The sequence below is a fragment of the Macaca nemestrina genome, chromosome 11 (genome assembly GCF_043159975.1).
Source record: "Macaca nemestrina isolate mMacNem1 chromosome 11, mMacNem.hap1, whole genome shotgun sequence".
Lineage (NCBI taxonomy): Eukaryota > Metazoa > Chordata > Mammalia > Primates > Cercopithecidae > Macaca > Macaca nemestrina.
This window is the reverse complement of record NC_092135.1, coordinates 15,407,664-15,422,538: the sequence shown is the minus strand read 5'-3', so window position 1 is coordinate 15,422,538 and position 14,875 is coordinate 15,407,664. Positions and strand designations below refer to the sequence as shown.

The following is a 14,875-nucleotide window of genomic DNA, read 5'->3' as shown; positions in this document are numbered from 1 at the left end:
ATTCTACTTGGCAGTAGAGACAAAATACTGATATACTCAACAACATGAGTGAATCTCAGAAACATGTGGTGTGAAAGAAACCTCACACTACAGAGTACATAATATGTATTTGATGCATGATTTCGATTATCTGAATTTCTAACACAGGCATATGCTGTCTCTGGGGAAAAAGATCAGAAGTGATTGCCTTTTGAGAACCCCTGGGGAGGAGCATGAGATAATGTTTTGGGGAGAAATAAAGATCCTATAACTTGATGGGATCAATTTGTCAAATTCATCACATGATATACTTCAAATCTGTGCAATTCACTATAGGTGAAAACTTTAAAACATATTATTTAAATGGTCTATGAAGGAGAGACCTCCAGAGGCCGACTTCTCTTGGAGTAGAATGATCAGCATAGTCGTGGAAATGATATAGTTAAATCAACCATTTGATGCTCTTCTCATTAGGCTTGTATTATTAGAAAATTTGTCTCTTTCTTTTGACTAGATTATAGATTGACTGGGATTTCTCCACGTATTTGTTAAAGTGTTCTGGCTGGTTTCTTATTTGGCTGATTAGTAAGTCATTTAAAAACTGGCCTACAGGCCAGCTGTGGTGACTCATGCCTGTAATCCCCACACTTTGGGAGGCCAACGTGGGCAGATCACCTGAGGCCAGGAGTTTGAGACCAGCCTGGCCAACATGGTGAAACCCTGTCTCTACTAAAACTACAAAAATTCGCCGGGCATGGTGGTGCACACCTGTAATACCAGCTACTCAGGAGGCTGAGGCGGGAGAATTGTTTGAATTTGGGAAGCAGAGGGTGCAGTGAGCCAAGATAGGGCCACTACACTCCAGCCTGGGCAACAAAGAAAGACTTTGTCTTAAAAAAAAAAAAAAAAAGAAGACACAGGCCAGGCGTGGATAGCTCACACCTGTTATTCCAATACTTTGTGAGGCCAAGTGGGGAGAATGGCTTGAGGCTAAGAGTTCGAGACCTACCTGGGCAACATAATGAGACACCATCTTGATTTTTACATAAAAAATTAAAGTAAAAATTTAAAAATCAGCCTACATATATTGTAGTTAGAGAAAGCCCTTCTAGATAAAGATGTTGTAAATATTTTCATTGCATACAGATAACTGCAAAGATAAATTAAAATGCTTCAATAGAAAACAGATACAGTAATCCTATCATACTATTGATTTGACACCTTATTGATATTGTACTATATTTTATTCTATGTATGGAGTTTAAAAAACTTTGCATTATATTAATTGAAATAATGAGACAAACAATAACACATGAAGTTTTGGGCTCTCATGGGTTCTACCAAAACTTGATGGTACTAACAAGCAGTGGCATTGGTGTCTATTTTATTTCTGTGCTTTATAGATATCAATAATGGTTATTGCTAGGGTGTAAATGGAGAATAAAGAAATTATTCAGTTAGATTTTTTTGACATCTTCATGTAATGAAGATCTATTGAAAAAAATGCCCTGAAAATAGAAAGTGATCAATTATAATGTAATCATAATATGAATTTAGAAAAAGAAATTAGTATTTTAAAACCTATAAATAATGTATTATTAACAATTTGAGATGGGTACCTCTGCATATAGGAAAATCCGTAATATATTGTTACTTATCTTTCTTAATTCAAATAGTTTTATTATAGAATCATTTCTTTCAGGAAACTACAAGATATTTCATGTCATTACATGTAAACGGTATTTCTAAAGCTTGTTTTTTCTACACATATTTAACTTGAGGCTTAATTAGTCTAATTTTGCTTTTTGTAAGAGCCAAAAGTCTTTGGCTCTGTTTTGAAGGGCCACATAATTTTGTCATTTCAAATGTTTCATATTTTCCTCAAAGACTGAGTTACTACTGATAAGAAAAAAAGAAGGCCATGATTATGAGTGAATTGAATATTGAAAGAATGTCTACTTTTTAATTTTATGCCTGGCTGTTTGCCCAGTTGCTTTGAAGGACTTAATAATTTTGTCTCCCAATGATGCCTAGAGGTGAAAAGAGACAGTGTCTGGTGGTTCAAAACAGTTTGAATGAGGTAATCAAACAGAGCTGGAAAATGATCTTCTATCCCTGGTGAGGTACTGCTGGGAATTCTGAAAGAGTTCACCAAAGAAAAGACTTTATAATTAAATTATCATTTAGTCCCTATTCTCTACTTACTCATTCAGATTAAATCAATAATGACAATGAAATCTCTCATGGTATTTCACCAGTTGAAGAGAGGTAAAAAAAAAAACAACACCTGATGATAACTGTGTTTTTAAAAAGTTGAATTTATATATGCTCATTTTGGTCTTTAGATGCTTCATGGAGTTACTTGTTTTGTTTCAGAAATATGAGATGACATCAGATACGTGGCTCTCTAAGCAGGTACAGTATAGGTGGTCTGTCACATCTTGGCCATTGTGACCATCCTGTTTACCCATTTCTTATGTGATAACTTTTTGTGAAAAGTATGAGTTTAAGGCTTTGCTAGGTTTGACAGAGTGATCCTTTTTCATTAAAAGGATCACTTATCACCTGGGCTTTATATGGCATCATTTGTGAAAAGGTTACTTCCATTTTTTTATGAGACATAAATTGTAGAATAACTGCCAGGATCACTTTTTAAATTATTTTGGGTAAATACACTTTGTGTAGATGAAGGAGAAAAACTCAGGACCTAGCCAAACTGGAAATCATTAGCATTGTTCAAATTGTCTGAAAAATTGACCCGACCTTTACATAAATTGATCATGGAGATTATTCAAATAAATACTTCTCTTCTTAGTTGTATTCTAGCTCACAATTCTAGTTTGTGACATAAATGAGGCTGGAATCAAGATGAACATGACAGACTAAAAACCTAATCACTGTTATATGGTCTCATCCTGGAAATTCAGAAGGAAACACAAAGAGCTTATTTAAATATAGCTGAATTCATTTTACTCTTAACTCCATTACTGAGTTTTTACAAAGGGAAATAATATGTGTGGTATGGTTTGGTTTCATTTTCTTTTTGTTCTTTAAAGCCCTCTTTTATTTTATATTCTGTCTGTGGTGTTAATGACCACCCACCCATATTTTGAGACCTTCACATTTATCCAGACACTTCAGTGAGTTCTGAAATATCCAAATTTATGCTTGCCATCTCCTCCTAAATCTGTAAAAGTAGCTTCACACTCCCCAGGTCTGAACTGAGCTCATTCCTTTTCTAGTCAGTCTTACTTATTTTTATCATAGGAGTCAATGACATAATTCTCCATGCGGATCTTAAAACTATTTATCTAATAGTCATCCTTGAATCTTTTCTCATTTTCATCTATATATAATTAATACGTACAGATTTTACTTTCAAACATCTCTCAAGTCAATTTACTTTCCTCTAATTCACAAACACTGTCCAGGTTCAAACCACAGATCCAGCACGTCTCAAACCCTGAGGCACCTGCCAATCTGTTCACACTGCAGGCTGACTGAGTGACCTTTTTAAATTATGTATTTAATTGTTGCTACTACCATTCCCCTCATACTTGCACTTCCACAACTCACAGAACTTTTTTCTCTTCTTTCTGTCCTTCAGATAAAAACCAACACCCTTAAAAGGTCCACAAGGGATGAGAGTGCAAACTTTTTCAGCTCTGTGTCATAGAATCATTTTGCCTGTTTTCTCCAGTCTAGCTACATGGACCCTCATATGCACAGGGACTTCATGAGTGGCCTTCCTTCTGAACAAAATTCCCTCAAACTTCCTTATTTGAAGCCTATTTATTTTTCAAACCTTGGCTTAAATCGCCTACATAAGAAGTCACTTCGTCTAACTAGCCTAACCAAATCACATCTCCCAATAAAAGTTATATTAAAGTCAAGTGTCATCTTTGTGTAACACTTACACAATTATTGCTATGATTTTTTTTTAACTAAGATACAAGGGCGCGAGGATGTTTATTTTTTGCTCCTAATTGTCAATCAAATGCCTAGTATAGAATTCGATATGTAAGAAGAGCTCAATAGATAGTAACTGAATGATTAAGGACAAAAGTAAAAAGGATTATAAATAATAGTTTGTCTGAAGGGTAGGTAGATGGATAGACACAAATTCATGCTTGTATATATATTATGAGTATATGTGTCTTTATACATGATTATCTATTAATATAAATACTTTTACCTTAGTCAATATACAAAATAAAATAGAAAAAAACCCTGATTTTACAGCCAATAGTAGACTCGCAAATTTCAGTTAGATACAGAAAATAAGAACAATGAAAAATATATAACACATAATACTGATGCATTCTGAATTTCCCTCCATTATTAAACATCTTTTGCTGTTACTTTTATTGCCAGTGACATTCATAATAGTTTAACATATGTTAACATAATGCATGTTCTTTAGAGATTATGCTATCTAATTTTTAAATCCCAAATTTATGAATGTTTAATAGAAACTTTTTTAAAAAAAACAAAGCATCCAGTTATTATTCAGTTAGTAAATGCCGTTGGTCATTTTTCACAGTTGATTTTTTTCTTCAGAAGCTCTAAGAGAATTTTATGAAATACTTAGAGTTATATGAAATTTAATGGATGAGCATGGTAGCAGTAATAAGAAGCAGCAAATTTCAAAGATAATTATACATTTAATAGAATCATCATATACTCTTTTTGCATAGTAGATAAGGCAAAGAGAAGTAGGCATGCTTAGCCTAGCTTTCAAGGGACATGCAGTTGGGATGACCACTGTATGATAGATTTGATCAAGGGATAGAGTCCAATATCCCCAGTTCACCATCTTGTGTGTCAAAAACACTGACTTGTATAATGTCATGAAACTGAGCAGTGAGATTGACACCACCTGTATGGAACTGAATGTTTATCACCAGACATTGTCAAGTGTGGGGAGCAGATTTTTTAGTCCAGCAAGGCGTTTGAGATTGTAGCCCTCATCTATTCCTGTTCTGAACTACTTCTAAGGTACTAGAACTGGGAAGAAGGCAATGTAAATGGGAGAATGCTCATATATCCGTATATGAGAAAAAAGCTATTCATCTTTTGAGAGAAGTACAAAGGGAGAATGGTAAGGGAGGAGTTGCTATGTGGGGGTAAATCTGGTGGATAGAATGATATATATAACTAGTATTTTTGTTCATTGTATCCATATATTCATCTATTCACCAATTATGAGTTGGGACCTACCGTGTCCTAGGCAATAGATCTAAAAAGATAAAATTTAAAATTTAGTTCAATTATTAATTGCCTAGTGAAGGAAGCCAACAAATTAACAGATCAGTGTAATAGACTGCATTGGAAGCCATGATAAAGATGAATCCAAGATACTTTTTAGAATATCTGAGGAGAGATTTCCTAACTAGAGAAATCTTTGAAATTCTTTTGTTTCATGAGAATAAGTAAAAAAATGAATAAGATTTAGCAGAAAAAGGAAGACGAAAAGGTTGTTCCAGACAAAAGAAACTCCAAGAGAGATATATCCCACAGGAGCAGGAGATGGAACAAATAGAATTATTGACTTTATTATAGTTGAAAGAAGTGATTCACTCAGTCAAGTATTTTGTCAGTATCCATTATATGCTCAGTTATACAATTTTTCCAACCTTGAATGGTATATTACTTTAGAATTTTAAATTTATTACATATGTTACTTATATTTTCCTGAATGTTCATAAGGCAGATAAGGAAAATATCCTTATTTTACTGTCAAAAGATGTATTATAAATGAAGCTAAAATCAGACTGTTCAGTATATTAAAATACTTATAATTGACTGATTCATTCGGTAAATAATTATTGAGCTCAATTTACATGATATTCACTGTTCCAGGTGCTACAGATGCAATAGTGAAAAATACAAGTTTCCTGCCTATGAGGCGTACATTTACAGAGAACTGTATACATACATACATACATACATATGTAAATATGAGACTGGTGCAGAAGTAATTGAGGTTCTTGCCATTACTTTTAATGGGAAGAAGGCAATGTAAATGGGAGAATGCTCATATATCTGTATATGAGAAAAAAGCTATTCATCTTTTGAGAGAAGTACAAGGGAGAATGGCTTTTAATGGCATTACTTTTCCTGGCAAGAACCTCAATTACTTCTGCACCAATCTCATATATACATATATTCATATACGATATGTACATATGTACATACATTCATATACATATTTTGCCATCAAAAGTAATAGCAAAAACCACAATTACTTTTGTACCAATCTCATGCATACATACATACATTCATATACAAACAAACACATATACACAAATCATACACTGAATGGTCATAGTTGCTGTATTAGTACATTCTTGCACAGCTGTAAGAGACCAGGTAATGCATAAAGAAAAGACGTCTAATTGGCTCTAAGTACTGCAGGCTGTACAGAAGCATAGTAGCTTCTGCTTCCAGAGAGACCTCAAAAAGCTTCCAATCATGGCAGAAGGCAAACATGGAGCAACATTTCACGTGGCCTGAGAAGGTGAAAGAGAGGGATGGGGAAGGCGTTATACACTTTTAAACAGCCAGATCTTGTAATAACTCATTCACTCACTATCATGAGACAGCACCCAGGGGATGCTGCTAAACCATTCATGAAGGATTCATTCCCATGATCCAGTCACCTCCCACCAGGCCCCACCTCTAACACTGGGGATTTCAATGTGACATGATATTTGGTTGGGACACAGATCCAAATTATATCAGGTGCTATGGAAAACTAGAAAGAAAATAAAAGGAGATGATGGATGTCAGATAGAGTTGGATGGTCTGACTTTCCTAGTCTCACTTTATATAGAGTAATAAGGGAACACCTTATTGATAAGGAGATTTCAGACCAGAGACCTGAAAGAGATAAGAGGAAGAGCCAGACCAAGAGAATACAAAGTACAAAAGCCCTGGAACAGGATCATGCAGGAACCCAGTGAAGAAGCAAGAAAATGAAAAAGATGAGATCAGAAAGACAGTAGAGGGCCAAGTCATCTAAAAGGGCATATCAAAGCCTTGCTTTATACCATATATGTAATCACTCTCATGAATCCAGCAGAAAAAACTCAATGTTTTGTCAGATAAATATATTTTCTTAATGTTTATGTATATATATGTATATATATCTGTGTGTGTATATAAAATATGTGTGTATATATGTATATATGACTTTCGCCATTTAATTTTCAAAAATAATTCTATTGATTTAATGTGTCACCAGAGTTTAAAAATTATCAAATGGGGTCACAGTTGTAGGTGGGCATTTGTGTTTCTGTGTTTGTGGAGAGATGAGCAATAAAGATGGTAAATTTGAATTAAGTAACTTTCTATAGAATCCTTTCAATTTTGTGGCCTGTTGTCTTTTGTATTTTCAGTAAATTTATGAATACATTATCAGAAATGAACCTTCAAGTACCTACAGTTGTGAAAGAAAGGATTTCAAAAAATATGTTATAGAATTTTATAATTAAAAGATTTATTTTGGTAAACTGGTGCAGATGTTTGCATGTTCCTTATCTTTGAAGGATATATCACTAAACACACTCTTATGTGAAGATATGACAGTTCTTGTTTGAACCAATTTAGAAAGTGTCTTTAGTCTAATAGTAAATCATTCATATCCACCATGCACAAAATTTTCTTATCCTTCCCACAACTCAACCACATACGCATATAATTTATCAGATTTACTTTTAAAAAACTAAAAAATAGCATACATTCATTTTTTTAAATTAGTGTGCCCATTTTCCTAACTAATTTTAAATCAGTATTTGGTATAACCCATGAAGGAATTAACAGTAGGCAGCACAGGTTGCATGCGTTTTTTTGAGATTGTTCTATGCTCTTCTATATTTTAGAATGAGGAGCCCGTGTTTTCTAGAGATGGCAGCAAATTCTTTATGACAGTTCCTGTTAAGCAAGGGGGACGTGGAGAATTTCACCACATAGCTATGTTCCTCATTCAGGTAAGTGCTGGCTTTTTTCCATGTTTTGATTTCATTATCCTCATGTCACTGAAGGCCCAGTTCTTGTGGCATTCTAAACCTCTAATTCATGGCCATGAAACCCAGCCATATATACAACTCACAGACAGCTTAGGAAGAGGACCTCCATCCATAGCCATACATTCAAGCCTTACCTTCCCAAAAAACAGTCTCAACACTCAGTACAATTTAATGAGTTAGATGTGTGTCCTGTGAACTGAGGGCTTTGGGATATAGAATTTAATAAATAAAAACCTCCCAACTTTTGAGGACCTGAGGCAATCTAGAGAAGATTTTTTATTCAATGAATACATATAACCTATTTTGTACAAGTAATATTTTCCAGGTGCTATAAAAGTTTTAAATACTCAAAACAACCTAAATATCCACCAAAAATTGATGGTTGAATAAATTATGGCACATCTCCCCAAGCAAATAGAGTGCAGATTTTTAAAAACAGGATAAAATAGATGTTTTATGTTAAATAACATATATTTCGTGTTATAAAGTATAATCTATGTTATATTTTTATGGACTTTCTGATAAAAAGAGGGGAAAGGTTACTTTTTAATCTAATCAAAGAATATGAAGGGTTTATACAGTTTTATTATTAAAAAATTAGTAAATTCAGGTAGTTAGTTTAAATATGACAAGGCTAATGAGTCAATCTGAATTTAATTTCCAAGAGCAAGCATTCATGAAAAAATAAAGCATCCTTCAAAATCATATGCATAAATACTCTAGTCTCACAGGTTAAAGACTTTCTAATGAAAAGTCACTGTGGCTAAAATGGGATCTTTAAGAGAGTTTTACAAACTAGCTAAGAATAATTTTGTACTTACAAAATATAGAATAAATATAAATATGGCAAGGATACTTAACTGACCTTAGTAATTTTGTTTTTAGAACCTTTAAGACTTGTGCACATTCTCAAATGATTACCATTATCTACATATATTTGTATTGGACAGCTTAATGCTTTAGAGTCTCAAAATCTTATGTCAATAGTTTAAAATTTGAAACTTGTTCAGCGTCTGTGCAATTAAAATAATTGTCATTATTTTAACTTTAATTTTAATCAAGACTGAAACAAATAATTTGGAACACATACAATTTCCACAGTACAGATGTAGATTGATTTTTATAGCATATTATTAAGGTGGAAAAACAGGTTATAAACTAATGCATAATATGATCCTATTTATGCTCTAAATAAATGTATGCATTTATAGATGGATAAAATTTTGGATGTTTTTATATCTATGATTCTATAAGTCAGTTAATTATATCTATAAGTCAGATATAATTAAGAGAACTTTTTTATGAAACTGAAGGGAACTAGACTAGCAAATTACCTTACTTTATAAGCTTTTGCTAATTAAGAGTCAACTTGGTTATCACAAATATTAGAGAACTATTTTGGCCCCCAAAATAACACACTTTCCAAATCTTATAACTGATTAAAACATTTCATTGAATTTTTAAATTTCAGTGTTTTATATTCAAGAAGCCCTGTGAAAAATGTAAGGGGTAAAGAAGATTACATACAAATTATAGATATTTATAAGAGAGAGTGAAGGATAGGAAAACTTGTACAGTACATCTTTGTATATGTAATTCTCCAAAGAAGACAATCTGTCCTTGACTGTAGGTACCCTGTTGTGCTATCAAATACTACATCTTACTCATTCCATCTAATCGTATTTTTGTATCCATTATTCAACAAATAAATAATAGAAATAGTGTCTTTTAAAAAGTATGGCATTGGGTAGGGTTGTGATGTTGACATGTAGGAATTAAAATATTTATACACACCCAAACCAAGAGTTTTTTTATAAGCCTAGGGAAGAAATACCTTCTATTTTACAGTCAAACCAGCCTAACATGTAGGCTAATTCCTGTATTTCTGAAATGTTCAGAAGAAAAACTTTAAAAAGTTCTTACATTGTGTTTACTTTGTTCCTCTTCTATATGGAGACTATAACAAAGCCTTCATTGAAGTGGAAAACATTTTTCTTCTATTCTGATTGCTGTTCAAGTAATTTGTGGTTTGCCTCGTTGAGAAATGAACATGACTGCATGATTATTTATGAATATTTTGGCAATTGATTAAAATTAGTCTACTTTGCTAATGAGTCAGAAGTCAGTGCTAGGTAGATACAATTTATACCTAACTTTAAACACACACAAACACAATCACATACATTATTTTAGGAAAGAGTTTGCACTACCTTGCCTCAATTTAAAAATAGCTCACAAAAAAGCTATTTATGATTTGTTTATGACTGCTTAATTGGCATTATGAACTATAAAATTCTGAAAACTTCAAACTGAATAAACTGATAAAGGAGTATATAAAATCACCCACAATAGCATTACCTCACATTCTCACACTTTTAATCCATTATTGTGTATATGTTAAATTCTTTTTTACATGAGAAATATATAATTTTCCCCTAAAGATTGCAATTATAGCATAATATAGATTTATAACATTAAAATAATAGCTAATGAGCATTTTCTTAAAACATTTCATTGTATTCCTAATATTTAACATTTTATATTTTTCTGAAATGTGATTTTAATAGCTGCTCAGCATTACATCAAGCAGATATACTGTACTGTCTTTATTTATTTATTTATTTTGAGACAGAGTCTTACTTCATTACCCAGGCTGGAATGCAGTGACACGATCTTGGCTCACTGCACCCCTGCCTCCCGGGTTCAAGCGATTCTCCTGCCTTAGCCTCCCGAGTAGCTAGGATTACAGGCACCCACCATCATGCCCGGCTAATTTTTGTATTTTTAGTAGAGGTGGGTTTCACTGTGTTGTCCAGGCTGGTCTCAAACTTCTGACATCAGGTGATCTGCCTGCTTCAGCCTCCCAAAGTGCTGGGATTACAGGCATGAGCCGCTGTGCCCGGCCTGTCCTGTATTTAAACGATCCAAGTTTATTCATCATTAAAGTTATTTCTGTATTTTGATGTTAGAAATGATTAAAGTTAAAAGCCCCTATAAACACTTTATTTATCATTCTTCCCACAAAATTATATTTCTAGATGTTAAAAGATATGCAGGCAGAGTATACCATATGTATGTATTTGTTTAGGTTTTGATGTGTAATGCCAAATTGGCTGTCCAAAAAATAGTACAGTAATTTACTGCCTAAACAGTAATACATGCCAGCATTGATGACTTTTTACCCCCTTTCCTTCCCTTGCCATGTTACATAATTCTACTTAAAATTGTTATGCCTGAAAAGTGAGAAATGACAGGAGTGCAGCCTTGGCCACCAGCAGTCAGCCAGATCACCTTTGCAGTACTTGGCGCTGACCTATGTTTGAGAGCTTACTGGTTCACTCAGAATGTATTTATTTGTTTGAAGTACCTTACTCCATGAAATTACTAAATTTTTGCAAACATTTGCTCTCTCATATTATCAGTACGTCCATAAAAATCATTAATTAGAGACCAAGCTGGAAAATTATTGCTTTCAAGCTATTTTCATTATGGAGAGTGATGACTGTCATTACATATATTTTAGTGGGTTTTTTTTTTTTTACTCATTTACAAGAGCGGTCCTTGTTAAAGTGATTCCAAAGGATACAAATAAAAGAAGCAAAGAATGCATGTGTTTTCCTCCAGTCTTCATTTAAACATTATTGTAATTTTGTAGAAACTACAGTATTGCATCCTGATATGTCAAATTTAAATTTTAAATGCATACTTTCCCACAATGCTAAATAATTTTGAAAAAAAAAAATTCTTTAGAAGATTAATATTGAGTTGACTGGATGTGCATCAATCACCATTATTTGTTGTTCTGTGTTTAATTTACTGGCAATTTGTTGTAATGATAGATGTCACTGTATATAAAGCTTATTTATATTGTGGATTATTTCTTTAGTATTGATTAACAAAACCAGAATTGCTGGATCAAAAGTAAAAGATTTCTAAGCCCTACTGTATGTATTTCCGGATCACTTTCAGTATGAATGTATGAAAGCAAAATTTGTGAGTGTTTTCTCCACTTTCATATATTCTATTAAAGATAATTTTTTTAAAAAACTGTGACTTTTCTGAAATCTATATAGCTAAAGAAATTGTTGGCCGGGCGCGGTGGCTCAAGCCTGTAATCCCAGCACTTTGGGAGGCCGAGACGGGCGGATCACGAGGTCAGGAGATGGAGACCATCCTGATAACACGGTGAAACCCCGTCTCTACTAAAAATACAAAAAACTAGCCAGGCGCGGTGGCGGGCGCCTGTAGTCCCAGCTACTCGGGAGGCTGAGGCAGGAGAATGGCGGGAACCCGGGAGGCAAAGCTTGCAGTGAGCTGAGATCCGGCCACTGCACTCCAGCCTGGGCGACAGAGCTAGACTCCGTCTCAAAAAAAAAAAAAAAAGAAAGAAATTGTTCTTCTGGATAGAGTGTTTAGTATGCATTTTAATATCAGTTTATGTACTTCCTGAGTTATACACTGATACAAAACTTTTTACCCCAGACCATTAAACTTTTGATCACTTCAGATATTCGCCCCTTCACTCCCTGAAAAATATTTGTTATGTTGACTTCAAACTTCTGAATTCTCATCTCAGGAACTGTAACATCCTGCCATTCAGGCTGCAGCCAAGAGATAGGTTTTTATCAAAGATATGGCACCTTTTTCTCTCAAATATGGAGTAAGCAGAGTTTTCATTGTGTTCAGCCGTTCAGATTCATAGGCATAAGGAACGGCCCTGCCATCTTCTAAAATTGTGTTAAGTGAAAAATTATATGTTGGTGAATCCGTTCACTTTCTCTATTCAGCAACACGAAGTTTTACCCATGAGACCTTATGATTTCACTTGGAACAATTTTAAGTACATTATTCACTGCAAATACTGTGGAAAATAGTATGCCCCCAATCCACAATTTTATCACCTAATCAACCCAGTAAAATTTTTGCATTAACTTTCATTGCTGTATCTGATTAGGACATTGTCTGAAAACAATTAGCTCATCTCATGTGGTGAATAGATGGCAAATTAAAGCATGCTATTTTTAAGCACTACAACATTTCTCTTATTTAGAAGCTGTAAAAGTTAAAATTTAATATAATAAATTTAAATGAATAATGTGTAATTAGGTAAAAAGCACATGCACCGTTAAACTTGTATTGATACGCAATGTGTTTCCAATTTGTAAATAGAACTATAAAACTAATATTTAACTTCCTTGAGCAGGATAAAATCTCTGTGAATTCAAAGGCACTTGTCTGATGTCTAATGTTCCAAATAAAAACTCTATTCCAAATTTCCAGCCCTCTTTTAAGAATGAGTGAACTCACAAGGTTTGTTGCTTTTTAGTCTGAAATTAAACATGAAATATTAGTTCAATTGAAAATACATTATCATATTGCCTTTATCAAAAGTTCACGACAGTTTTATATTTATATGCAGTATTTCTAGTCTATCAAGTTAATATTGCAGAGATTATGGATGCACAGAAAGAAAGAAATGTTACTGTAGAGTAAAAACTGCTGTTCTTTCCTGCTTTGTTAAGTGACGTTTCCTGTGATTGTATTTCTGCTGAAGGTGCTTGAAAACCTAACTGAAGTACAAACATCGCTTTGTGAAATCTGCTCAAATCCCTTGATATTTATTTTTTAACTGTCGCTCAGTCATCTACCATATTCTGATTGGTATTAAGACTATTAACCAGATCAAAATTAATGTGTCCCCTGCTGTGACATTCTTATATAGGTTATTAGAAAGTAAATATTTGCTATTATATGCAAAATGGGGGTTCAACCTATTCCTCATACCATATTTGCCCTGATAGGTAAAAAGCAAGCAAGGCAATTACAGCTGTTTAAAATAAATCAATAGGTTGTAGGGTTGTTATTATGGCTTCCGACAAGGGATCTTTTGATCCTACACTTGAAAGTGTAATATTTTGAACTAAAAGTATCATTGAAGTAAATAGTGTACAGTTTTATTTTTTTATATTGTGTTCAAACATTTTTCAAAGCATTGGGTTTTTACTCATGGCAATTTTAATTAAAACATACATACACCACACACACACACACACACACACACACACACACACACCCCACACACACCAAAATATCTTGAAAACCAGAAAATAATTAAACTAGAAATCTGTGGGCCAAAAGTTTCTCCAGATGTTTTCAAATATTGAGCAAAGTTTCTTCACTTTTTTAACGTTTTGAGATTTTTTTTGTCTTGAAATTGGCATCAAAGATGCACTAAAACCTTGAAATTTTAGTATCCCGTCCTTGGCTCATTCAAAGCAGGGCCTGGAAATGAGTAAGAAAGAGGAGCTATCCACTGAGTTATTTTTCTGTGGGAACTTGGCAATAAAATGTATGACTTTAGGATTCTGTGCCAGCCTTTGGGTTGTGCAGGTCTCATATCTCACAAATTGGATGTCTTTGCACTTACATCGTTAGTCAACATATACTTGTAAATCACAGTAGTACATCAGACAGTATACAAAGAAGGTGATACAAAGAAGTCACAGACTTGCTGTTGACCTAAAACAGCTAGACGTCTGGAGAACTTCCACTAAGAACATAAAATAGACTACTTAGGCAGATACTGAAATGCAAATACACACCAATAAGAAAATTTTTCAAAGGAAGATTCTGTTAGTACACATGTGTAGTAAGCTATAGAATGCCTTTTTAGTTTACACTTTCAGTTGTATGGGAAAATAGAGGTTATAATAAAACTGTCCCATATGAACCGAATTCTGAATTTATTTTTACCAAAAATGCATTGAAAGTGTTACTCAGCTGACAGATTACACTCTCTGAAGACAATGCAATTGAATTGCACAAATTATAACATTTAAAATGTCAGACATTTAGAAACAAAATAT

At 33.6% G+C, this 14,875-nt stretch overlaps 1 protein-coding gene across 9 annotated transcripts in view; it reads left to right on the top strand.

Moving 5' to 3' along the window:
* The window catches only part of LOC105492523 (dipeptidyl peptidase like 10), a 1,403,881-nt gene that overhangs the window by 1,325,644 nt on the left and 63,362 nt on the right, over positions 1–14,875 (top strand). For all 9 annotated transcript variants that reach the window (XM_011759709.3, XM_071072632.1, XM_024796259.2 and 6 more), the window contains 2 exons: positions 2,356–2,394; positions 7,863–7,970. In XM_011759709.3, the coding sequence (XP_011758011.2) occupies positions 2,356–2,394; positions 7,863–7,970 (147 nt within the window). The remainder of the gene's footprint in view (positions 1–2,355; positions 2,395–7,862; positions 7,971–14,875) is intronic.